This window comes from Lacerta agilis, chromosome 4 (assembly GCF_009819535.1).
Source record: "Lacerta agilis isolate rLacAgi1 chromosome 4, rLacAgi1.pri, whole genome shotgun sequence".
Classification (NCBI taxonomy): Eukaryota; Metazoa; Chordata; class Lepidosauria; order Squamata; family Lacertidae; genus Lacerta; species Lacerta agilis.
This window is the reverse complement of record NC_046315.1, coordinates 58442912-58470873: the sequence shown is the minus strand read 5'-3', so window position 1 is coordinate 58470873 and position 27962 is coordinate 58442912. Positions and strand designations below refer to the sequence as shown.

At 39.3% G+C, this 27962-nt stretch overlaps 1 protein-coding gene across 6 annotated transcripts in view; it reads right to left on the bottom strand.

Annotated features, from left to right (window-relative positions):
• The window catches only part of DMD (dystrophin), a 1040101-nt gene that overhangs the window by 600061 nt on the left and 412078 nt on the right, over positions 1 to 27962 (bottom strand). For all 6 annotated transcript variants that reach the window (XM_033147196.1, XM_033147200.1, XM_033147197.1 and 3 more), the window contains 7 exons: positions 27696 to 27783; positions 23201 to 23442; positions 21600 to 21780; positions 13453 to 13598; positions 13072 to 13284; positions 12253 to 12366; positions 354 to 509 (listed from right to left, as the gene is read on the bottom strand). In XM_033147196.1, coding sequence (XP_033003087.1) covers positions 354 to 509; positions 12253 to 12366; positions 13072 to 13284; positions 13453 to 13598; positions 21600 to 21780; positions 23201 to 23442; positions 27696 to 27783 — 1140 coding nt within the window. The remainder of the gene's footprint in view (positions 1 to 353; positions 510 to 12252; positions 12367 to 13071; positions 13285 to 13452; positions 13599 to 21599; positions 21781 to 23200; positions 23443 to 27695; positions 27784 to 27962) is intronic.

The window sequence follows — 27962 nt, the reverse complement described above, 5'->3', positions numbered from 1 at the left end:
GAATGCTACAAAATATTTTGAGTAAAGCAAAAGCCAGCGAAGATAAAACTATTTATGAGGTGTCATACCTTACTGGATTTTATTTATTTGCTGCAGCTTATGTCAAGCTCTCTATATGCAATTATAATACATTATATTATTGTCAGACTTTAGCACTCAAATCTGTCTTTCCTGCGTGCATTTTGACATGGTAGATAAATTTACTAAGATAGAAGGTTAATTAGTGTGAACCACAAATGTCTGGCTCCACCTCTCACATTCAGTAGTTATGCACACAGAGCAGGGGAAATTATGTCAAAGAGAAATCTGGAATTAAATTAAAAGAGGACAATGCATAGCAAGAGATGGAGTACCTGTTGGCAAATGTCATCCCACTGAGCATTAAGTTCTTTTAGTTCAGCTTGTATTTTCAAAGAAAACTCTGGTTCTGCTTCGTTCTTCATTTTCTTCCCAATCTCATTAACACTATTCAAACTGGGCTGGATTGTCTGGATATCATTTACTAGAGCCTAAAGGATGAAAAAAATGATACACATTGCATTATAGCCTGTAAGGTCCTCTGTTGGTTGCTCATGAGTAAGCAGGCAAAACTCCAATATAAATATACACAGAATATAAATATACACTGCATATGCTCACATTTATTTAAGAAATGCTGTAGGACACTAGCATAGCTAGGGGGGCAGGGTGCGACCACTTACTGTGTGGGCAGCACTTACTGTGGTGCCTGCCGTGTGCCTGAGCCATGCATCTCTCCTGGGAGTGATGCAGCGGTTCAGACACTTGCAGGCACTGTGCCGCCCGAAAGATGGCATGGGGCTCATGTCTGCCCCCCACCTCAGCCACTCTGTAGCTGAGGGGGAGGTGGCAGGTGGACTCCTGCAGGCACTGCGCTGCCCAAAAAGACTGTGGGGCCCTTGCTCACCTGCCACCTCCCCCTCAACTGGAGGGCAGCTGAGGGGGAGGAGGTGGGTGGACGTGAGCCCCACACCACCTTTTCGGATGGTGTGATGCCTGCAACAGGGGGGGGGGCGGCAGGAGGAGCAGACTCCATGCAGGCTCTGGCTCCACGCAGCACATCCTGCCCCGGCTCGCCTTGCCCCGTAGGTGGCTCGCCCCACTCCCCTGGGTGCCTGTACGGCTAGCTACACTGCTGTAGCAGGGATCAGTGACACAAAATATAAATTAACCTGCTAACAGAATAATCTCCCTTGCAGGGAAATCAAGAATACTAGCAGAAACTGTCTTCTGACAGAAAAGCAAAAGTATTTTATCTATCAAACTCAGCATGGCACAGTTTTATGAATGTAAAACTGAGAAACTGAACTTGAGCAATTTACTTCTTGTAAATTTTATTTCCCTAGAAAAAACAGTATTTACTTTGGCAAAAAGAGGCAAGATTATTTACAATGATTTGAACAGATAAACAGAAGTTTTAAAAAAGTTGAAATATTTTGATTGCTTTCTCTTATTGTAATGGTGAAATGCTGAAGGCCTGGCAGAGCAAAATGTAACTTATTAAGGGCTTCAAAGAGGGCCTGGTAAACATTTCACTCTGCAATTGACTTCTCTCAATTAAGGTCCCTGACAAACAGAAGGTTGCTGATAAGTTATTTGGTAGCTAAATAACAGCACACATATAAAACTTGACATTTCTAAGGATGTGGGCAAGAATTTATTTTTTAAGTGAATTATTTGTCTGTGAAAAGAGGAAAAGCCAAGTCAACTCATCTGTATTACAGTAACTATGAATGTCCCCCCCCCCCAAAGTGGTCTAAATACTGGTGTTAGCTTTGGGAATCCTGAGCTAACCTCCCTTCCCCGACAAAGAAAAATTGCCCCTACTTTGCACTGATTAAAAATTAGGAGAAAATTATCTGGATAAGGAATTTCAATATGATGATGCTACTTACACGACACTTTCAGGAGGACAAGAGGACAGATTTTTGTTTTGTATTTATTTGCATTTATTGACAAGCCAAATCATGGCTAAGAGCGAAGATACGAGCATGTGGATACTCACAACAAAAATTGAAGTTGCTTCGTCCCTCCCTCAGTTCTCCTGCTGCTCTGCAACCAACACCTAAGTCATGGTTTGACTTAACATTATGTCTGAACCTTGGGTTGTGGTTTATTCCCCCACCTCCACCCCCCAGATAAATGACAAGCTATAGTAGCCAAGCCAAGACTTGTACTTGGCTTACTGAATGTACCGGTAGTTTATCTGCTGGTGACAAACCATGAGCCCAGGTTGGAACACAACAGTAAGCTAAACTATGGTTTAGTATTGGGGAGCATGACAGCAGTAGGACAACCAGAGGAGGAGTGAAGTGGCAATTTTTTGTTGTTGTAAATACCTACATGCTTGCAGGTTCATCCTTACCCTTGGTTTGGCTTAATATTACAACATAACTAGTTCAATACTGTGATTCTCGGGTGGAGATTGATATAGAAATTTAATAAGTAAACAAATAATATAAGATTCAACACAGGGGAAACACTGAGCAAAGATAATGAAGTGAATCTGAGGTAAATAAATAGAGGAGGAGGAGGAGGAGGAGGAGGAGGAGGAGGAGGAGGAGTTTGGATTTGATATACCACTTTATCACTACCCGAAGGAGTCTCAAAGCAGCTAACAATCTCCTTTCCCTTCTTCCCCCACAACAAACACTCTGTGAGGTGAGTGAGGCTGCATGTGGAGAGCGGGGACGCAAACCCGGTTCACCAGATTATGAGTCCACCACACTTAACCACTACAAACTTATACAATTATTATGGTTACACATATTTAGCCTTGGTTACACACTACAGCTTGTGTTCTGGCATTTGTCGGAACATGCAATGTTGGAAACTGTGGACAGAGACTGGAGCATGCACACAAATGCCTCACCAACATACCCAGGTTTGCATGATTAGCATAAAGCCCTGTAGAGGATTTCTCATTGTGTTTGGTTGAATGCTCTAAGAAACTCTCCCCACCACAGGGAACCCTGATTAGACAGGGCTACCAGTCATAGGGAGGTTTCTAAGTACATTCCCCAAACATGTTTAGAAATAATCAGCAGACCTTTGTGCTAATTGTGCAAAGTTATAAATGGCAGCCTACACCCCTAGACATGTTGAGGCATCCCATCCCCATATTATAGTAACTGTGTGTTCAGGCAAACGCCAAGACACAGCTTTAGTTACAGCAGGACACAAGAATTAAAGGTTTAATGGATGGTTGAATTTTGAATCATCTTAGCAATGAAAGGTGAAAATTTGGTAGCAGAAAGTTGGAACAAGATGAATGAACCAAGATGAGACTGTCAAGTATAATTGTTTAATTGAAGTTGAAAGTGCTCTGTATGTGTTTGAATGTGAACTACTGAGGGTTTAACATGGAAAATTCCACTGAGGTATATTGAAGCTAAGAAGAGCTCTCTAAGTGTAAATGGGTTGATAGTTAACTTAGAATGTTCTCTGCTAGCTCTCACTTGGTGCTTATGTGTGGTAAAGGTAAAGGGACCCCTGACCATTAGGTCCAGTCGCGGATGATTCTGGGGTTGCGGCGCTCATCTCGCTTTACTGGCCGAGGGAGCCGGCGTACAGCTTCCGGGTCATGTGGCCAGCATGACTAAGCCACTTCTGGCAAACCAGAGCAGTGCACGGAAACGGCGTTTACCTTCCTGCCGGAGCGGTACTTATTTGTCTACTTGCTCTTTGACGTGCTTTTGAACTGCTAGGTTGACAGAAGCAGGGACCGAGCAATGGGAGCTCACCCTGTTGCGGGGATTCGAACCACCGACCTTCTGATAGGCAAGCCCTAGGCTCAGTGGTTTAGACCACAGCACCACCCACGTCCCTTATGTGAGGTATTCAACTGCAAATCACCACCGCTTTGAGCCTTTCTTTGGAAGCCACAGAGAACAAAGGAAGTGCTAATGATATCTCTCCTGAAGAGAAAAACAGCTCCAAGCTAATGGAGTCTGTGTGGAGAGTCACAGACCTGATTTTAGGTCTGTTTGGAATTATTTCAATTATGTAAGATGATGAAACGTGCTGCACATGTGAATGATATTATGCAACTGTTTGAATGTCATTAATTGTTTTATGTTCTGTTTTGAACCAAGTTCTGTAAGTAAAGCTTCTGAATAATATTTATGAGTCTGGGCAATTTTTATTCCAAGAGGAGTCAGTTTGTAGGCATCCTATTGCTTCAAGCTGCGTAATATTAATATTGCAATAGAGAAAACAGAACACAAGGAAGGAGAACACTGCAATACTTAAAGTGAGAAAGAAAACCAGTGTGACAACCATAGAGAAAAGGCTATATTCTTAATATTTGTAATGGATGAGGAACTTGGTGACAGACAAGCAAGACAGAGTGCGGTAATCAAAGCTAATACAAGGGCACTAAGAAAGTGGTGTCTGGCTGCCTCAGAGGGTGTGGAGTCCTCATTTGTACCAAAGGCCACCACATACCGGTAATCCTGGTCTCCCTTTTCTTCAGAAGTATCACAGAGACTGAGGACTGGGAGCTATTAATTGGCTTAAACAACATTATACTGAGCTTCAGAGATAAGATTATGCAGGTATAATTTAAAATACTTTAATGAAAATTAGGAGTGCTGTGTAAAAAGTGAAAGCTTTGACAAGCTTTTAACCTTAGGAGTTAATGGTTCATAGAATGTACACAATAAGCGACAACAGTTTTCAGAGCTGATAAACTCTGTGAGAGAAATAGATATAGATTATTATAGGTTGCAAGATTCATGGTAATTGCAAACACTTCTGGGATAGTTGGAATACTTTGTAAATCCTGCGACAGAAACATCAATACTTAGTGATGTCTTAAGCCTCTACTGGGGCTCTCACAGAACTTGTAAGCTTTGTGAGAAAAACACAATTCACAGAGCTTGTTCATCTGAGGCAGTGGAGCATGTAAAATTATGAGCGAAAAAACGATTTGTAAAATACGTCTTTGGAATAGATTAAGTACAACACATGCAATATAAATAGAATTTTTACAGAATATTCAAACTAGACTAGTTCAAGGAAAATTGAAACTAGTTGAGTCAGATAATTTCTGAGTTCTGTTGTGTGTCATTACATTTTCTTGCTGATTACACAATTTGTTTCTTATTGGTCTTAAGTTAGAACAAATTTGAATCAGGGAGCTTAATTAAACAAGCCAGACAGTGTCAGAGGAGAATAAAATCTAAATGTCTGTATATATAATTCACTTCAATAGAAGCATAGAGTGCCCCAGGGGAAAGAATACAATGCTCATCACACAGAATTTATGAAACTCATAAGGGCTGCACAACAGAAATCACATGGCAGTACATTATATATTTACCTCCTGCCACCACCTAGCGAGCAAATATAAAACAGCACCAACTTTAATCGCAATCAAAAACTGCCCAATACACACACAAACACACCACTTCAGTCTCTTTCCCACTGGCTCACAAGTCCATATACTAACTCTTACCCAATGAAATTAATGGCCTTGGCTAACTTAATTCCCTTAATTTCAATGGGTCTACTCTGAATAAAAGTTAGTTGAATACAACCATAAGATCCAAGTTAGACTCAATGTGAAGCTTCCATAATTGTAGCTAAAATATTAGTTAACTGACATATTCTTTCTAGAACTGATTGTTGACATGCTGTCTTTCTTAGTATACCCATTTTGAATCTACAACCTTTTCAAAAAAAGTTTTGAATTTTGGCTGCCTGCCATTTCTCTCTATTTTTGTGTAAGAACAAGTCGGTTAATGGTTGCTGATCAACTGCTGTGAGAGATGTTTTCCTAATTTGTGTTTCCCAGTTAAACCCATGTTACTTTACTTCCACAGGACCAGTGTGATCAGCCTAAGGCTTGGCAGAAGGAAATACTTGCCAAAGCAGCATCTCACTAAAATCAGGGGACCTTAGTTCAATAAAAAGGATGCAAGCAGTCCATTGGGCTTCAGTACCAGCAGGAATTCTACCACATCCAGGCACATCTCAGAAAGGCATGAACTAACTATTATGCCAGTTTTGACGCAATCAAGCTTTCAACGCATAGTGATGCTTCTTGCAATGAGTGCCCGTTTATGTTCTAGCCACTCATACATTGCCAGGCATTCTTTGTAAAAAAGAAAGAAAGCAAGCCAAATTAGATGCAAATATACGTACGTTATATGCATATGTGGGGAAGTTCCATGAGGTACTATAGGTACTTTTATACAGCTATATACACTGTTGTATGCATATGCTTATGTGTTGGTTTAGGAAACTTGGGAGTGTATATGTGTGTATAATAATGCATATAATATGTGATAATTTGTATTTTTAGCAGAACTGGTAAGAAAAGAACTTGCTTCTCATCAAGAAGCAATATGGGAATTAGAAAAAAAAAACCCGTGCGGATAAGCTCCACATTGATATTTTCAGAGAATTGTAGTCATAGTGAGGACATTATTATTATTTATTGAATTTATATACCACCCTATACCCAGGGGTCTGAGGGCAGTTCACATGCTCAGATAGAGAAAACGTTCCAGGTAAAGTCTGATGAATCAGTCTATTTTTCGTCTGTGTCACTTCTGCACGTGCTCATCCTTCATTCTGTTCCATCCAGTTTCTCCATTAATAATTCAAATGAAAATTTGAATATGTATTTAAATAATATTTTTAATCACTTTCATCCCAAAAGTAAAAATGCATCTTAAATGTATTTTTTAAAATGTATTTTTTAGCTGAGAACTGTGTTGGTACAATCAAGAAGTGTGAAAGCCAGCGAAAACTAAGTTCTGGCTAACACATTATTCCAGAAGATGCAAATCAGGCCAATTAATACTGGAATTCACAACCATTTAATTTCTCAAGTATTCTTACCCCAGAATTTTGAGAGATCATATAGCAATTGCACATCTATGGAAGTTAATTAATTGAATGTCAACAGAGAAGAATCATAACTGACATGAATTGGAAGTCTGCTACTCTACTCTGACTACAATACATACTCATTATTAAAAATGAACGTCTATTTATTTATTTAATTAATTAACAAAACTGATATACTGGTTCACTGTTATAAAAACTTCAGGCAGTTTAAAAGGATAAAATATGTTTTCCTTTTTAATCTGTACACTGACCATCCTTCTATCTCAGAAGGGAGATACTATATTAGTTGTAGTCTATGCAAGCTTCTTAAAGATTATGAATATCAACCATTCTGGTATATACATTCTATTAAAATAAAGAGATAAGAAATAAGCACAAACAGGGGAAGCTTAAGGTTCTTGGGGGACCTTGTCCTCTCCCTTTCCTCATAGCCATTTTAAAATAAAACAAATATTTACCAATATAACAGTTCACAATTGTCAAAGAAAAACAATACAAGCTTTTGAATGTCATTGGTTGCCTTTTAAACATATTTTTGTGAACAATATAACTTATTGGTACAGGTATATGTTACTTTGCAATCTTATAGTCACTTACCTGCAAGTAAGACCCACTGAAATCAACAGAGTTTATTTCTGAGTAGGCATGTCATTTGCTGGGATTGTTTACTTCTACAATGGCAAGGGTAACTTCTTTTAGATTTAATCCTTTCACTTGGATTCTCGATGGATGAAAACCCATTACTGTATTTTCCCTCTCCTATCCAGAATTCAGCTCACAAATGAATTACAAATAAAATTTGTGGTATGCTAATGACATTCTCACATTTCCTGAGCCTATCAATTCTCAGTAGAAGCAGCCTGTACACTGGTTTGGGCAGTGATAGTGGGGGGAGGTAGTGATGTATGGAAGTGAGAGCTGGACCATAAAGAAGGCTGATTGCCGAAGAATTGATGCTTTTCAATTATGGTGCTGGAGGAGACTCTTGAGAGTCCCATGGACTCTCCTATCCATTCTGAAGGAAATCAGCCCTGAGTGCTCACTGGAAGGACAGATCCTGAAGCTGAGGCTCCAATACTTTGGCCACCTCATGGCGTGCTTTGGTCCATGGGGTCACAAAGAGTTGAACACGACTAAATGACTAAACAATAACAACCGCAACAAGTGGGGGGAGGGCAAGAGAGCTGAGGAGAGGAGAAAACCTTTTAAATTTTATCTTCAATACACAATGATGAAATCTCTTTAGTGTTGTAAATCATTAAGCTGAAATTCAAGCACAGACACTATACAGGAGACAGTCATCACTGGGGAACAGCGCTGAAAATGCGGAGTTTGCAAACAATATGAGTAGGAAATCTTATTTCTTAGATTTCACATATGGATAACATTGTTGAAACACCCAAAAACATATAGTCTGACATGCATGTTATGGATGTAGATGTCATGATTCATGAGATAGGTCAGGCTTCCTCAACCTTAGCCCTCCAGATGTTTTGAGACTACAATTCCTATTATCCCTGATCACTGGTCCTGCTAGCTAGGGATCATGGGAGTTGTAGGTCTAAAACATCTGGAGGGCCAAGGTTGAGGAAGCCTGAGATAGGTGCTGCATTATTATGGCCAGTGGCCACTGGGGGAAATGGCTTATACAGACTTTTAACAACCCATACATGTCATCTACCCTGTTTTTATTTTATTCCAAACTACATTTTCTACATCATTCAAGTGGAAATGGCTATTAGTAATGTCTTTATTACAGAAGTCTATTACAGGACCAGGATTATAAGTAGATGATGTGAAAACCAGCACTAATAATAATAATAATAATAATAATAATAATAATAAATTATTATTATTATTATTATTATTATTATTATTATTATTATTATTACCCCACCCATCTGGCTGGGTTTACCCAGCCACTCCGGGCGGCTTCCAACAGAATGTTAAAATACAATAATCTATTAAACATTAAAAGTTTCCCTAAACAGGGCTGCTTTCAGATGTCTTCTAAAAGTCTGGTAGTTGTTTTTCTCTTTGGCATCTGGTGGGAGGGTGCTCCACAGGGTGGGTGCCACTACCGAGAAGGCCCTCTGTCTGGTTCCCTGTAACTTGGCTTCTCGCAGCAAAGGAACCACCAGAAGGTCCTCGGCACTGGACCTCAGTGTCCGGATAGAATGATGGAGGTGGAGACGCTACTTCAGGTATACTGGACCGAGGCCGTTTAGGGCTTTAAAGGTCAGCACCAACACTTTGAATTGTGCTCAGAAACGTACTGGGAGCCAATGTAGGTCTTTCAAGACCGGTGTTATGTGGTCTCGGCGGCTGCTCCTAGTCACCAGTCTAGCTGCCGCATTCTGGATTAGTTGTAGTTTCTGGGTCACCTTCAAAGGTAGCCGCACATAGAGCGCATTGCAGTAATCCAAGCGAGAGATAACTAGAGCATGCACCACTCTGGCGAGGCAGTCCGCAGGCAGGTAGGGTCTCAGCCTACGTACCAGATGGAGCTGGTAGACAGCTGCCCTGGACACAGAATTAACCTGTGCCTCCATGGACAGCTGTGAGTCCAAAATGACACCCAGGCTGTGCACCTGGTCCTTCAGGGGCACAGTTACCCCATTCAGGACCAGGGAGTCCTCTACACCTGCCTGCCTCCTGTCCCCCAAGAACAGTACTTCTGTCTTGTCAGGATTCAACCTCAATCTGTTAGCCGCCATCCACCCTCCAACCGCCTCGACACTCACACAGGACCTTCACCGCCTTCACTGGTTCTGATTTAAACGAGAGGTAGAGCTGGGTATCATCCGCGTACTGATGAACACCCAGCCCAAACCCCCAGATGATCTCTCCCAGCAACTGCATGTAGATGTTGAAAAGCATGGAGGAGAGGACAGAACCCTGAGGCACCCCACAAGTGAGAGCCCAGGGGTCTGAACACTCATCCCCCACCACCACTTTCTGAACACAGCCCAGGAGGAAGGAGCGGAACCACTGTATAACAGTGCCCCCAGCTCCCAACCCCTCTAGACGGTCCAGAAGGATGTTATGGTTGATGGTGTCAAAAGCCGCTGAGAGATCCAGCAGAACTAGGAAACAGCTCTCACCTTTGTCCCTAGCCCGCCAGAGATCATCCAGCAGTGTGACCAAGGCAGTTTCAGTCCCATTTCAGTCTGCAACAGTTGTCTTGTCTGTATAAATAGTCTTTTTTCTATATGAAAAATGATTTGGTGTCCATGCCAATATGTCTTCTACAACCTTTTATCATGTGTAAGAAGGTAAGGTAGCAACATAGTGGCATAATAAAAGGGATTGCCAAGGAATCAAATTTATTTAATTTTCATCTCTCTGAGTTATTTCACGTAGATATGTTTCATTTGTCAAGCTGTTTTTCCATTTGTTGCTCATATTTGAGCATTATGTATTTTTGGCTCCTTTTCTTTGTTTTTACACAACTAAGGCACTTTTTCAGTGAAGGATACTCATTACCAACCATCAACATGGCCAACAATTGTACTGCGAAGGCTGTCAAACCAACAGTATAAATAGAACAAATAGTATTGTTTCAATCCCCTTAATATGGTACCAATGACATCTCCATTTTAAAGTCTGTATAATTAGAAGAAACTGTGCTGACAGGTGAATAGCAGGCTGAATGAGGATTTGGGGGGGGGTGTAATAGAAAGACATCTCCTCAGCCTCTATGAACAGTTTTATCCATAAGTGAAATCTAAAAAAATAAAAATCCTCTTACAGGTTTTGTATTCCCTGTTCTGCATCTTTTCAGTGATGTACCCAGAAGTTATTACAATACATTATTTATAGTTTCTAATTAATGTGATACCTCTTGGGCCCAGCCAAACTGGGGAAAAGTTGTGAAACAACAGTTTTAAAGGTTGTTATTATTATTATTTTTTAAAAAACATAATTAGGTTTGGGGATTTATTTTGGTAAATACTATTATAATTCTTTCTTTAAAAAGTTTGTATTTCATTACTGATGGCAAGGGCAGCTAATAATTTTAGTGGGGTGATAAACCATTTTTTAAAAGGCTCATTTCATCACTGCAGCTAGTAATGACCATCCAATTTTTAGGCCCTCTGTCCACAGGCTAAACATGCAATTTAAAATCTCTATTAACTCTACATTATTATTAAATTTAGGAAGTAACAGGTTATTGTAGTGGACTCTGGTACATATGAACAGCTTGCTATGTGGAGCCATCCACCAAAGGAATTCAAAGCAATCTTTGTTAAATGTACCAACATGCAAGCAGAGACAGCAATTAGATAATTACAACAACTTCACCATGCTTGTGGGATTGTCAGTTACACTGGGTTCCTTAACATGTCTTTTGGTTGACATTTGTCATAAAATATTCTGCTCTGTATGCTAACATGAAGTTTCACGAGACAATAACTCCTACAGAGTCATTATATAAAACAACATAAAGCAACAGAAGGACATTTAGAATAAATATTTGGGAAATAGCTCATCTAATTTAAAAAAGGAAGCAGAGCTTGTTCTCATACAATGCTAAATCAAATTATGGCTTACTGTGAACAAGTATGCTATTTTACAGAGAGAAAACTTCCCCTCTTGACGTTTGTGGTTTCATAGAATCGTAGAGTTGGAAGGGACCTAAATATCATCTAGTCCAACCCCCTGCAATGCAGGAATCTCAGCTAAAGCATCACCCAAGCAAGTCACAAAAGGTAAGCCAAGAATCGTGGCTGCAGCTCATGGTTTGTTTGACGTGAGATAAAGCATGAACCAGGTGCAGATGCAACACTGTGTCAAATATTGATACTTTTTAGTTTAGAAAAAAAAGAACATGGTAAGGCATGAAAAAAGCAGACAGAAGATTTTTTTATTTCCTTCTCTCTCATAATGCTAGAGTTTGGGATGAACCAATGAAGCTGAATGTTGGAAGGTTCAGTACAGACAAAAGGAAATGGTTCTTCACACAGCACACAGTTAAACTAGGCTATACAGTACAAGGTGTAGTGATGGCCAGCAACTTTAGGCTTTAGACAAACTCATGGAGGATAAGGATATCACTATCTACAATGGCTGTGCACTACCTTCAGTATCAAAAGTATCATGTCTCTGGACATCAGTTTCTGGAAAACACAAGTGGAGGGATTTCTGTTGTACATATGTCTTGCCTATGGGCTCTCCACAGACAGCTGGTTTGCCATTGTGTGAACAGGATGCTGCAGGCATTTAGGAGTATGTTCTGACACCCATACAAACTGTCTCCTAAAGCAGAATGAAGGTAACTGCATTTGTAGGAAGGCTACACATACAGATGATACTTTGCATTTGCTATGATCTACAGTACTTCGTACATCAAATGTACACCAAGTCATGACTTACTGTACACTGTTCTAGCTGTTTCTCAAGTGCTTCTGAATCACCAAGTGCAGGCCACTCTTCTTTTAGAAAAACATCCACTTCAGCCATCCATTTCTTCAGGGTTTTAGAGTCATTCTGTTTTTGAACAAGCAATGCATTGTATTATATTATATTATATGAAGCATATGTTAGTGATAAAATACAATGGAAGGTGTCTTGATGGCTAAACATCAAGAGTATCTTTGAGATTGCTAATATATCTGAATCTCTTTTAAAATGTAAGCAAATATTTCATTTCTTTTTCCTCATTTGGTGTAATTACTACCCTTATTGATCATATCAGGAAATAGCAGTTATCCCAGATTTTGTTTTCTAAATCATTTAAAATATATAGCAAAATAACTGTATATATTGAGAGTAGCCATCACTAGTATTTGTGCAGATATGCATAGATTCTTTATAGTCTGTATGTGTTAGATCAGAGGCAGGCATGGGGGGGATGGGACGTTCTTTCATCCCATCAAAGTATCTTTCCTGTTCATTTCCTTCTGATTTTGCATTGCTTTTAAAATGTGTTTTTCTCCCACCACCACCACCACCACCACCATACACACTTTCTGTGTAGTTGCAGAACTGGATGTCGTACTTTTTATGTCAATGGGTCTCCTCTGAGTATCACTAATTTCAATACAATCCTGCCTATCTTTAAAGTCCCATTTCTAGGATTAGGCCCTTATAGGGGATGATTGATTTTACTCCATATATGACTCTAGGTGAAATGTCACATAGCTGATATCATATGAATAATAAATAGAGGAAGTAAAGAAAAGCCCAGCAAACCTGGAACTGTTGTAGCTTAGTGATAAGTTCCTCAAGTTTTTGGCAGTTCTCTGTCAACTGAGTTGATAGCTTCTTCCAACGGCCATGGATCCCTTCAATTTCTGATTGATATTTTTGACTGACCTCTGCAGGAGCTTTTTTAGACATCACTTCTACAGTTGTGCTTAAATAGTTGAGCCCATTCTGTTGCTCTTGCAGGGAACTTTGTAAAGCCTTTGATAAAAATAATAATAGTGCATTGGCTTATATTAAATTCAGTCTAAGAATAAACCATAATGTCTAACATTATGAAATCTGTCAGTATGCTTATGGTCATTTGTAAATATACAAACACCAAGTGTCTATCAATTAAAACAAACTCACCATGTTCTCTGTGCTTACCTTTAGCTCCCTGAGCCTTTGTTCCATGATTTCTAATTCAGTGACTGTAACCTGAGGTATGGAGAGTTTGGCTTCAGACTGATGAATCCACAACAGAATAGTGTTCATAGTTTCCTTATACTGCATGGGTGGCAAACTATCAAAAGCTGCATGGAAGGGGAGAAATGTACATTGCTTTATTCCATGCAATTCAATTTTGTGCAACTGTAACCATTACACAACAAAAATAAATCAAAGCACCTCTTTTCAGATATGTACAACAAAAGCAGCCAAGTTGCAGCTGTAGCCCTCCCCAAAAAGAAGCAAAGCAATGTTCTGCCAGGATTCATCCTCATATTGCCAATCTCCCTCAGCTAAATTGGCTCTCAGAGTAGCCCAGACCAAATCTGGTCAATTACTGCACCTCCCCCCTCCCAGTGTTCTGCACTGTTTATCTGGGCTCAACTGCGGATGCTGGTTCTTACTGGAGTATGCATCAGCCGATGGGGGAGGGGGGAACGAACGCTAAAAACAAGGCAAAATGGAGTGATTCAAGAGTCTTTCTTCACCTTCTGAGTCAAATTGTGTGGACAATGACCTAATCCCTGCCAAATCAGATCAGGGCAGCCACAACGCCTTGTGTTGCTCTGTTACTCTGCTGTTTTTGTGATTTTCTACTCTTTCCTACATCTCTCTGTTTCTTTTAAGTCCAGGAGCTTTTAAAGAAATGATTCTCCCTGCAGAGCACTGAAGAGCTCTGGATTGTTGTTGCTGTTCTTGTTTGTTGTTGTTGAAGTACAGCAGTAGAAGATTTTTTTAAAAAATAAACCCCCCCTAAATAGTTCTGCTTTAACAACAACAAATCAGATCTCCTCTAAACTCCACATGAAGTTTTCAATACAAACTTACATTGTAAGGCCTGTTGGAGGAAACAAACAAGCACCAGGAAGAAAAGGTCAGTGTAAACTACAAAGTATACAAACACTCAGTCACTTCTTTACTCTTTACTATTTAAAGATAAGAAAGAGCAAGAGACAAAACCCTGCTACCTCCCCCACTCCCAATAAGGGATTGTGAATGAAAATGGATTTCTTTTACTTCCTCACAAAAAGCACCTGGACCTATTTGTCTGCACACTGACAGGCTTAATCCACTCCGGAGGGGCTCCTGTGCCTATAAGTTTTATCCACTTTGGCCCCAAGGGAAAAACTTATAGCCATTTTTATATTGCCATTTATAGCAAATGGGAAAACATGGAGCTTTATTTTATACAGAACAGTTTGAATCCTGAATTGTAGTTCTAAGTGAAGAGAGCATGGAGCATCTCAGAAACAGTTTGGATTTTTTTTAATGCACAAATGCACATTCAAGGTGCATCTTGGGGGACATGCACACTCTTAGATCTTACTTTGCAACACTAAAAAGTGTTTGGTCTGTGTACTTTAAGGACTACTCTTTCCCATCTGTTCTCTCCCCTGAAGTGTTTCGCTCAAGGATTCTTCCTCTGTTCCCTGTCCTACTGACAGCTGAAGTGAAGCATATAGCTATAAGCAGCAGGGTCTTTTGATTTGTGGCTAGCACCTTTAGGAACGCAATTACCAGGGTGTCCATCTGGCCTGAGCACTGGGTGGTTAACATCTGGCTTTATCAGGAGGCCTTTGGAGTTGCTGAATATTGGGGTGGTATCCAACCAACTTGTTCCATCAGTGCAAGGATTTCCACTTGCACAATGGAAGTTTCCTTCCTTCCCCTATCCCCACACACCCACTTGCACCTGCTGCAAATCTGCTCTGGAGGGTTGCAGGAAAACACAGAACCGATTCAGGGGGCACAAGGAAAGGGGGGAGTTCCACTGTACAAGTAGAAATCCTTGTGCAAATAGAACAAGTTAGCTGGATACCTCATTAGTTTATGGTCTCTTGCTGCAGGTAATCAACATTTTCTTTTTCCTGCTGTTTTATTCTATTACGGTTTTGGTATTCTGTTTGGATTGTTTTATGATCAGCTGGTGTGCCATTTATTGCACATTTTAAGATTTCAACACTGTTAGTTATTGTGTTATTAGCTACTATTGTTTCTTTTGGAAAATAAAGCAGGGTAAAAAATCTATTAAATAAATTGAAGCAAATGAAAAAATAAATAGTAGATTGCTTCCCAGTGCCTTTTGATTACTTTCCTCATTGACTACTTTGGGGTTTTCAAATAAAGTTTTTGAGAGGATCTTTTCTTATAAAAAGTCACCCAAAATTGAAGAAGGGCCAGGGTTGGATTTACTTATTCTTGGGCTACCATGATAGGACAACCAACATCTGACACAGTTTTCCTTTCGAATCAGTTCTTAAATACACAAAGCCATCTCAAATTTGTGCTTGACGTACCATGAACATTTTGGCTCATACTCTTCTGCCACACCATAAAATAATCACTAGAATAAAAGGTCATTTTCAGGATTTGCTAACTTGAGATTTTTGCCGTATATGAGAAAACCATTTGTGAAAATTACCCAGAAAAGGTTATGATTATTAAGGTGAAGATTCAAAACATGTTTAAGAATGAGCACATCATACATGCAGTACAGAAGTAGGTAGAAGTCAGCATTTTCATTCTCTCCCATTGCTGGATGTATGATTATTACATCACATGTCTGTGTTTACATTCCATGCTTGGAAAGTGTGAGAACGGAAGCCAGTCCTATCTCTTCCATTGTATTGTACTTTTTCTCTCTGTCTTGGAAAAGATGTGAGAGGACGCCATGATTGCTTTGTCCTGTATATATTGCCAAATAAATATAACTTAGATGTCACACCTCAGCTTCCAGCTTTCCTCTGCTGTTTGAGTGTGCACATCTTTTCGGATATGTGTCGCTGCTGCGGGACTGCTGCTGCGGGACTGAAGAGTTATGAACATCCTGGGCTATGCTCCACAAGGAAGACACCCGGAGAGGTTTGTCTCAGTTTGGGGGCTGTGCAGTGCCCTGCCGGGGCTTCCAACAGCATAATGTAATCAGCATGTTGCCTCAGATTATAACATGAAAAAGTTTAATTTTAGAATCAACAGGCTGGCCCAAGAAGATTTCTCATATTCTCACATCTCATGTTATTTAGAATTGGAGTCTGTTTTAAAAACTATTACTGAAAGTGCCAATATCCTTTTTATGGTTCATGTTATTGTATTCAGAGTATCTATAAAGGCAATCTTCTCTTTAGGACATCTGTTAAATGTTTAGATTAGAACATTAGCATAGCATTTTATTAAACTGCCCCCATTAGAATGGCATTGCAGATGCCTTAAAATAGGTTAACATCTGTGGAGGCACCAGCAACTCACTAGGGTATAAAATAAAGATCCATTCAAGCCAACTGGAATGTTGCCATTGATTTCAATAGGATGTGGCTTGCATGAGAGTGAAGTAGACACTTTCTGCTTTCAACAGTAGTTCTAATTGTAGATGTTGAGAAAGAAGTTGGAAAGAATCCATTTTCTGACATTTGGCCATACAATATTAACTGTAAAAGCATACTACAGATCTGGAATGCCAATCTGTAACTTTATATAACAGCTTCACAAAGTTAATTCTGAAGACTTGCCTTTTCTTTGCTAAGCCTTGAGAGGCATAGCTATAGAAGACCTTATTCTCTTAGAAGTATTCACAACACCGGAAATCAGATCAATTTTTCATTATCCTGGATCCTTATAAACAGTTTTCAGTCAGTCCTGACCGTTCTGCTATTCTATTTCCTATGCCCGGGGCTTGCCAGCCATAGAGGCAAATTGAGCAGTTGTCTGGATTCAGAAGCAGTCACTGGGTAGAGTGAAGGCTCAAGACTAGCTTTTCAGAGATGTGTCACTAGTGCTGACCAGGAGGGAGAGGGGCAAGACAAGGACATTGGTGCAGTGCAAGTGTAGCAAAGGAGCCGATTTGGCACTCCTTAAAGTGCATCTACACCACACTGACCTCCCTGCTGCCTTGCCTGTTGTCCTTCTTGGCAAATGGCTAAAACCCCTCTGCTGGGAAGATAGTGTCACAGATCAACCCCATGTGGTGAGCTGCTTATGCAGGGTCTGTCAGCTTTCCAGGGGTGCCTGCCTAGGTTATATAAATATGTTGGACAGAGAAACAGAAATATTTGTGTGCACTTTTAGAAAACCACAGAACAGCTGCAGGTGTGAATAAATTTGGGTCCTCCGGATGCTGCTGAACTACCTGTCATCCCTGGTCATTGGCCATGCTTGCTGGGGCTGATGGGAGTTCAACAATATCTGAAGGGCCAAAGGCTCCCCACACTTGTTCTAGGGGATGCAGTCCAGAGACTTTGGATCTCCACTGGCTGCCTGGGGCACAGACACAGTTGCAAAGGACCAGAGATAAACAAGGGGCAAACATTAAACATAAACCTGTCACAACTTGGTCACTTGATGTGTTACTGCTATGGTGTTTAATATGCTTCATTCACCTAGGACAGCATAACGTATCGGTGCAGGAGAGTGTATGCTTGTAAATAGGAATTTCATGAGACTGAGAGCGAGGACACTTGCATAAGCTTTGATACCTTAGATAAGCATCAAGCACTTGTGGGTAAGACTAAGGTGAGCAGAGGAGTTGTAATAAAATATATGATGGTCTTCACCTGGAATCAGCTGCCGCATGCCTCATTCTCCAGATGTTTACTATGGGGCAGGACAAGACAAGGGAAAGCCAGATCCAGGCCCTGGTGTAGCATCTTTTTCTCACTAGAATACTCAGCAATAAATTGATGCTCCATGCATCATTTTTGCTGAGAAGAAAACATCAGATTTATATTCTTCAAAATGGAAGTTATGTGTGAAGCATCTCTATCTTGCCACTGGGATCTTGGGACTTGTATTCACAGTTTCCACTGGGAAAATATATTCCACCAAGGCCTGGAATTGCCTGCCTATGCCACCTTCCTCTGCTCCAGGCATTCAGCAATGAGGAGTGGCTAATTTGCAAGTGCCTTATGAACACTTGAGCCTTTGTGAACATTTGATTGGAATTCTTACATAGATTCAGGGCAGATAACAAGACATTGGCACATCACTACCCAGAAGAGGCTTTTCCATCTTCTTCAAGTCTCCCTCTTTCAACTTTCGGATTCCTATTCACAAGTAACTTCTTCACCAAAATCTTTTCTGAACCATTGTAGCTTCCTCTTTTCTGCAGCATATGCCACCTGTTACTTCTCTGTCAGCCCATTTTACTGTCCTTTATTTCACCCTGTCCTCTTCCTCACTTTTGTCTTGTACATCTTAGTGCACACCTACAGTACTGTACAAGCTTAAAACCAATTTAAATATTTTTTTTTACCCAAAGAAACCTTTGTAACCGTAGTTGAATAAAAGAGCTATGGCTCTCCAACACAGTAAAGAGCTAAAAAAATTCTTTCAGAAATCCAAGTGTTTGGTTGCTGTAAACAGATTTTGCATATGTAATGTACTTATGGGCCTGTAAATTCTAACTTCTCAGAGCAGGCTCTTTGTCACTTCTGTGTCCTACATAGCACCTAATATGACTTCATATTAATGTGTGGTAATGGCAGTAACAAAGGCAGTGCAAATTTCTTGATGTTTCATAGGCATGGGACACACACACACACACACACATTTTTCTATCTATTCTCCACAATTTTAACAACATATTGCAGATTTTGAAAACAAACACAATGACAAAATATAATATATGCCCAGCTACTAGTTTAATAAGTTTATCTGATGTACTACTATGGTAGAAGAAGTTGAATAAAGAGCATTCACTGAGGTTATTCACTGGAGTTTTTCTTCTAAATTATTTATATGAAAACAAACATCGCTTGCTTTATTATAGTGTACTGGATGATTGCTGAAAAGCTTTTCATGGATAGTAGTTTGCATATGTTACTGGAAAAAATATAGAGCAGGGATAGAGAAGAAGATATTATCTAATAAATTTCACAATTGGTTTCTCCTTTTAAAGAGAAAATAATTAATCAAGAAAATGAGATTGTATTTGTGTTGTGTAATATAAGCCACTTTCATCTGTATCCGACAATGCAGCCTAGGAAATATTATCTTAAAAAGTGATAAATTCAGCAAAAAAGAATCATGTTGCAACAGAATAATTCAAAAGAGCATTCAGTATTTTTAACAAAAACTATTGCTGCAAAGTATAATGCTTCAAACTGCTTGAGGCCTAAAGTATAAATTGCACTGCTAGCAATAATGTGACACAATATTTTTAATTTTCCTACACAATGTTTGTACAAAATATCCTTACCACAGCATTCTGTGTTATGTTATATATGAGCCATTATTAAGAAGCAGAATACTATTAAAATGTATACAAAGGATCAGATTCAGGGCTGCTCTTCCGTGAAAAATATCTCCTACTTGCAAAAGGGAGACTGAGATCCAATGGAGGATCTCACTGGAGGAAGGAGGCAATTTCTGACTTCCATTCTCTCTGTAGCTCCCACCCACATGCCACCTCAGCTCCTCCATACCTCCAGAACATTTTGGGGAGATACAGAAAGCTACAATGGAAGGAGGAATCAGTGAAAAAACATGCTTCCCCTTATTCTCCAATGGAAGTGTTCCATGAGCAGAGTGTCCTACTCACAAGAAATTTAATGCAAACCAAAAATGTTAAAAATATGTATGTTCTTCAAACTTCTGAAAACAAAAAAAATGAAAGAAAGAAAGTCAAATCTTAACGTTTTGGTTACATGCTTTGCATGCTGTTTTTGACTGATACAGGGTTTGATAGAAGTACACTCTGGTAGATGAGTTCATGGCTATATACGAAGCACAACCGAAAGAAAATTTATGCCTTCTCAGCAAACCAGTCCCAAATTGTAGTTTCAGCTTCTCAGTACATTTTCACAGACCAAAAAAGGTTAAATTAAATGTTCAATAACTAGCATGAAAACAACGGGGTGAGGGAAAAAATCTACTTGATTATATTCTAACATGTAACCTTCATAATTCTCAAAATTTCTAAATCATACTTAGGAAATAAGTAATGATAATTATCCTGTGTGTAGTTGTCCAATGAAAATGGTTACTAACTTCTAGAATGCTAATCTGATGCAAAAACAGGGCACAAGGTATGTCAGTGAAATAGTCACCAACACATATGTTAGGATTGCCAGTAGATGCCAGTTTGAAGCCTCATTTTGGTGGTCAGATTATAGCCATTTAAATTTTGGAAACAGGTAATGAGTAAAATAGACTGCTTTGGCTTCAGAATTATGAAGGAAAACTTTACACACCTTTTCAGAATAATGCACTTGCTTTTCTGATGACAAAATTTGATTGTTTTAAATAGGCAATATAAGCTACATTGCCTATTAGTAAGCATAGCTTTATTGTTTGAAACATGCAGTTCCTAGCATCTGAGTTTCCTCAGGCATGGATCAGTCAGTACATCTGCAACAGCCACTAGAAGGAGCTAGTATTATGTAAAAGTTTAAAAGTATGATTTGTCTTTCAAAAGAGAACATGAGATACACTTCAAAACACACAGAATGGCAGCACTTTTGTTTTCTTCCTAATTATATAAATAAAGCAAAATGTTGCATTTCAACATTCAAATATCTTTGTTAACTTCTCAACAGTTGAAAAACAGCATTTCAAAAGTACAAGCATTTAGTGAAACTTTATAAAGCTGTCACAAGAATTCAGAATAACCACAAGCTTAGTCCCAACATATATCAACATCTGCAAAAGTCTCATCCTTTCTCCTGCTTGCTAACACTTTCCCTTACAAACAGGAACCAGCTTTGTTTCTCTAAATTAGCTACACTATCAATAAAACTCTTTTGCATATTCTACAGAACACTGTAGGTAAATGCACAGCATGTATTGTAATTTACACTACAAACAAGATTTAAAGACTCATAACACTGTTTCAAGGGGGCATCACAGTCTGTAACCAATAAAGTTGTGGCGTAAATTTGCCCATTAACATTAATCTTAAATTCTGTGTCTTTGTGTCTTTATTCTCCTGGGGGTGGTTTGGGGGCCTTGGCATGCAAGTGAAAATCCTTGTGCTGATGGGATGTGTACTATTTTGGATACAACCCATTTTCACACGCACACACGTCAAATTAAATGTCTGCTTTGTTTCACAGATTTTGGGGAGGCAATGAGATATAAATAACAGTAACACTTACTTCTTTGTAGATGCTTTTCTCTAGCTCTCACATCATCATAAACTTGATTGAAGTGGTTGGTAAAAGCAACAAGATCTGCTTCTAGAAACATTGGACCTTGTTGTTTCTCTTTTAATGCTTTGCTTTGAACCTTTAGTTTTTCTATCTGGGGCTGAAGGGTTGATAAGTGGATGACTTCATCCTGTATAATAATATATAAATATATTTTAAAAGTAAGAATGCATAATTTTTATTTCAAGAAGTTATATACGACTTCACATCTGTATATGGTGTTGTACAGTAACAATAAAAAGATGTGATAAAAATAAAATCACTGAAAACTAACCAGAAAACTTACTTAAAATGCCTGCTGAAGTCTATATTTCTCTAATTCAAAATCATTTTTGTTATTGGAAGCTCAGATGACATCAATGGCTAGGCGTGTTTTTTAGCAGCTACAACTGGTATGCTAACTACAGCCATTCTTGGACAAAGATAGCCTAGCAAGGATGATTCTTGCATTGGTAAACTCAAGACTTGTTTATTGCAATGTTCTCTGTGTGGTGTTACCCCTGGGCAGGAAGAGTGGTTTAACAGTCAAACCCTCTTCTCAGGGAACTCTGGAATTGTAGCTCTGTGATGGGAATAGGGGTCTCCTAACTATTTTCTGAACCCTTAATAAACTACAGTTCCCAGGATTTTTTCCTGGGGGGGGGGGACCACGACTGCTTCAAGTGGTACAGTACTGTTTTAAATGTATAGTGCAAATGGGCATATAGTCTAATCACCACACCACATAGTTTTGTACCAATTATGAAATGATCGCCTTCCCTTTCCCTGTATTTTCAATCCCTTATGCATCATTCAAGAGTCTCCACAGTGTCCATTGTGAGATGCTCTAGGTATCTGTCAAAGCCACCTTGTTCTCCTTTAGCAGGAAAATGGTAGGTGTGCCTCTGTTTGCCATAGTTTCTCATTTGTAAAAATGCTTATCATTTCTCACTCCTTCCCCTTCACCATTTAACCTGCATTCTCAGCAGAAGAGCAAGAAAGGCAGATATTAAAATGCAATATGGAACTGAAATTTTGCATCGGCTTTTGTGTGCCGTGGTTGGAGGTCATACATGGCATTTGCTGCTGCCCTTCACTATTGCTGAATGGTCATTACTAAGGGAAGTATGAAAAAAGAGAATTCTGGAACAGTCTATATGGGGCAGATCACATACATACATACATACATACATACATACATACATGAGGTCAGCATAAGACATGTAGGAGTGCTGTGCTCATGTGAAAGTTTGTGTACAATTTGATGCTCTAATTTTCATGATGGATGCATGAAAATGGGGCAATCCATATAGAACATTTGCGTGGAGCTGTTCAAATAAAATGCATTGCACCATTATGCCAACACAGCCCAGTGACAAGCTGACAATGCCTCATATGTGAGCAGGCCCTGCTTCTTGATCCTCTTATAGGACTGCCAACATAGCTGAACAGTAAAATGCAAATATCCCTTTTCCCACTCTGCAGAAAAAAACCCTGATTTTTAGACCTAAAAGAGATGCAGCAATATGTATGCAGCACAATACTGCAAAGACCAGGACAGAATTTCTAACCTTGCACTTATCTAGCTGTGTTTTCACTGCACCAGGATCTGCTGTTGGTGTAGGTTGTGCTTTCAGCCAGTTTTCAGCAGTAATTACTGTCTGCTCCAATTGCTGCAGCTGGGAGTAGAAGGCAATGATGTTATTTTGGTACTCCAGCCATGCTAGTCTTTCACTCAGCAACTGACAGAACTCAATCCAGCGATTGTTCAATTGCTCTGAGGCTTGTTTGATGTTGTCAGCATTAAGCCCCTCTAGAAAGGAAGGAAGGAAAGATTTGGGGGAGGGGGGAGAGAGAAGTTTAAAACGTTTATTTTTAGGTCACAGTGGATAAAAAAGAAGAAATTTAACAACCCTATTTCTCTATCAGAAATGTCATAAAACCGGCAAATGATTTATCATCAAAGAAATGATCCTGAACATACAGATGTTGTGCGTTAGTGGAGAGAGGATTTTAATGCCCCTGTAAAAGTCTAGGAAAGTATTATTGCTAAGATGAACTGCGCTGCAAAAAATGAAGCATTAGGGTAAGATAATGTAGAACTAATGAAATCAATTGTGTGAAATGCAAAGTTACGCAGAAAAAGAAGACAATTTTTCCCCCCGGGCAGCAAATGTAAACTAGTACAGTATGTATTCACACATGTACTAGGAACAGGGTGAATATTGCCAAAGCCCTACATATACTACATAGAAAACCATTATTATGATTATTTTGTAAATTCAATACACCAAGTAATTGCCCCAGATAACAGAGATACAATTTGCTAATTTACATCTTCACAGATCACAAATCATAAGGGTCAGAGAAAGGACAGCAAGCAGGAAACACAGAGTACAAAGAGCCCACAGAGCAAATGCCAGACCATCCCAAATCACAGGATGCCAACAAGGAAGAGAATGATGAACAGCATTTGCCAGAGCAAATGTTAACATAATATAATGTCAAAGGCAGTGATGGTGGGAAAATCCTAGCACTGTATATCTGGAAGTCTTTGATTACTGAATCGTATATAAAACTTTTTTTTTTTAAACTAATCATTATTTTGCTACATTCTCAGTAAAATAGAATATTCAGAAACTGTCCAGTTGGGAACACACCTATGGGTAGTAAAGGTTGCCATGATCCCCTCTTCCGCATTATCCACATAAAATGTCATATCCTGGTTCCCTTATCAAACCCTCAAAGGGGGAAGTAAGGAGCAAGTGGGGCTCATCAACCTGGGAAGGTAGCCTATCTAGGTGAAGAAGAACTCTGAACCTAAACCTAAGCCGGGATACTGTGAAAGCAAAATGAAATGCTGCAGAAGTCCTTCTGGTGGCCATGCAGACAAAGGAGAGGGGAGCCAGCATCATATTAGGCTGAAGTTTTGCTCATGCTCTTGTTTGCTAATGCAGGTATAACTAAGCCGTACACAAAGAGCCTGCTGGATCAGGCCAACGACCCATTTGGTCCAGCATCCTGTTCTCACATTGGCCAACAAGATGCCACCTGGAATTCAGAAGCATACTGCCTATGACTGTTAGTATTATGTTCAAGCAAGTCCTACATCTTCTAAATAATCTCATCTCATGGCTTAAGCCTTCTCTATAAGGGCAAATTAAGGATACAATCCTTAATTGAATTCATTGTAATTTATGCCTTACCTGAAAATCAAGTAAGATATTATAAAAAATTAATCCAATGTGTAGGACCCTCTGATTTCCTCTGGGACTGTAGCATGCAGAGAGGGGAGGTTTAAACCTTACCGTCCCAAACATGACCTCCAATGGAAATCACGTCTTAGTGCTGCAGTTTGCATTTGGGAGAGGGGGACACTTCCATTGGCACCTGAGATTTTCTTTTCTTTTACTAATGGCAATTTTAATCTGGATCTCAGATGACAAAGGATCAAACTCCTCTGCTTGTACACTGTAGTCTTGAGGGAAATTGGGAAACCCATACCTAGGATTTTTAATTTTTTTTTTAAAAAAAAAAACCTAATATGGCTGTAAGCCAAGTATTTGGCATAACATATAATTAAGCCCTTACTTTTGAATAGATGTGCATAGGATTGCTCTGGAAGGATGAGTATAATAGCTTTAAATATCGGTGTGTGTGTGTGCAAATTTAAGCTGATTTAATTGAGTATAATGGTTTAATTTCATGGTTTATTGCAAGTTATATTACATAACAGAGTTGCTTTGCACTAACCACTAGTCCTGCCTGAATACAGAATTTTGGGGGGGAAAGTTGCCACCATTGTTAAGCAGGTACATAACTCTTTCCATCAACATCAGGCATGATGAATAATACAGTACCAATTTTGTGGTAATATATTATAATTTCAAGGTTAATGGCTCATAAATCGTTTCACATTTTATATTCAGAACAACCCCTGATATCGGCAGTGAATAAATACATTGTCCCCAAAGGACATAGAGATCAGTACCTGAAGTGCCTTCATTAATTTTATTACCTTGTGTACTGTGCATATCAAATTGTGTTAAAATAATTTTAATTGTCTAGCACCTTATATACAAAGTCTTCTGAAATGCCACTTAATGTGAAGTATACCTTGTCAAATGCGTTCATCATTAGCCCTAGTTTCAATGTAGAGCAATAAGTTTTAGCTCTCGACTTACAAGGATACTTGGAATGAATATACCAGATTTCATCCTCATTATGTGTCATATCATTACAAATTCACTTTGTACTCATTTTGATGCCTCCAAACATAATATATTCAGTGAGCATCTATTTCAGTACAACAAGAACTTTGTTCTAATCTGTCATAACAACCAATCATCCATTCATATCTCTACAAACTGCTACACTGGTATTAGGATGGAAGGTACTTCAACAATACTCACACATAAAGTCTTGTTGATGTTTTAAATGAGAAAACTTTCAACTATAAATGCTTCCCAGACAGCTGGCATAACAGAGAAGGAGCTATAGCACAAGAGCACAACGTGTGTTTTACATGCAGAAGGCTCTGGGTTCAATCCCCCGCATCTTGATTTAGCACTATCAGATAGCAGGTGATGTGCAAGAGCCACTGGTGGTCAGAGAAGACAACACTGGGCTACATAGTACAAGGCAGCTTTGTAAGCTGCTAAGCCAATCAATTATTTTTTCTTAACAACAGGACACTTAGCAGAAGCTAAGGCAGCAATTGGTGCTTGGTCCTCAGCATTACCGCACATGCACTACTCAGAGTAGCCCTACCATTGGGCAGACTGAGGCAACTATCCCAGGCAGAAGATATTGAGGTATAGGATGACAGTGAGGGCAGCCCACTTAGGACGCCTCCTCGGTCCACTGGCCACACCCAGAAATAGGAAGGTCACCCAGAAAAATGATGGGGGACATTTCCCCAATTTTCTCTGTGTGTGTGTTGTGTGTGGTGTGTGGTGTGTGTGTGTGTGTGTGTGTGTGCCGGGCCATCATATCTCTATATCCATACCGCTTTATGGTAGGGCACAGCTGTGCTACACAGCGTATCCCAGGGCCTCGAAAAGTGCAATGAAAGATGCTATCCTGCCAGTCTGTTTCTGTATGTAGAAGAGTAAAAGACCTAGAAATCTACTCCAAGATACAACTGTTAGCTCTGTATTCTTTGCACTCTGTTAAACTGAACAATATATACACTTACCCAGGAGAAAATCCCATTAAACTCAACATGGTTTACTTCTGAGTAGACAATGCATAGTATTGCTTTTTTAGTATTCATTAATATTTATTTAGTGCATAAAAACAAAAACAAAACCCAATTCACAATCAAAGGGGAATAATACACAAAGAAATAGGCCAGAAAGGGGTTGAGCAAGCAAATCATATGGTAACTGCCCATCCAGATAAATTGATCTTTGAATTATATATTCAGTGGGAAGCAAAATGCACACAGATGGCAAATAGGATTGTAAAAACTGGTCTTGAAAATATTGTTGGTGGTAAATGCACAGACTGAAAGAAGAGACAGATAAAGTAAAAAAAGGTAGGTTGGCAGGCAGGAACAAGAGGATACAAGCACTTAAAGGAAAGAAGAAAAGCCTATTATTATGGGGTAAAGGAGACAAGTTGAAGAAACTACAGGAAAGAGTAACGTGACACTAAAAATAAGTTCCAATTCTTTTCAGATAATTTAAATAATCTCTAGTTTCCCCAAGTTTTAAGATGATAAACAAATTCAGTTCCAAAGCTTAAGACCAAAAAATGAGACTGTGAACTGAATTAATATATGAGGATTGAGAGCAGCTTGCTAATAGCCTGGACCCTATTTTTTTGAATAATAATAATAATAATTTTGAACTATGTCTCAGCACATGGTGCTAAATTTCAAGTGTTTCTCCTTTTCTAATTATAATATATCATTCAAAAGAAACATACGAAAAATACAGACTTACTTTACTTAACTGTTCTTTCACAAAGTGCTTTGCTAATATAATTCATGTGAAAAATATGAACTTGTGTGTTTTATCAAATCCCTAAGAAGATTATCTAAATCAACTGCCATGTAATTACCATTCACCATCTGTTCCACCAGGGCCTCAGCTGATCTGCTTGCATCTTGGAGTTTCCTGTACTTCTCAGGCTTTTCTCGTTCGATGGCCTGCAACATGAGAGCAACAGTTGACTATTTCACAAGGAAGACATTTAAAAATGAGTTATAATCTGCTGAACAAGAACCTAGCGTTCATGATTGCATAACTATGTTCAAAACAAACAATAACTGTCCCTTCTACCGCTAATAAGGGACGCAGGTGGCGCTGTGGTTTAAACCACTGCACT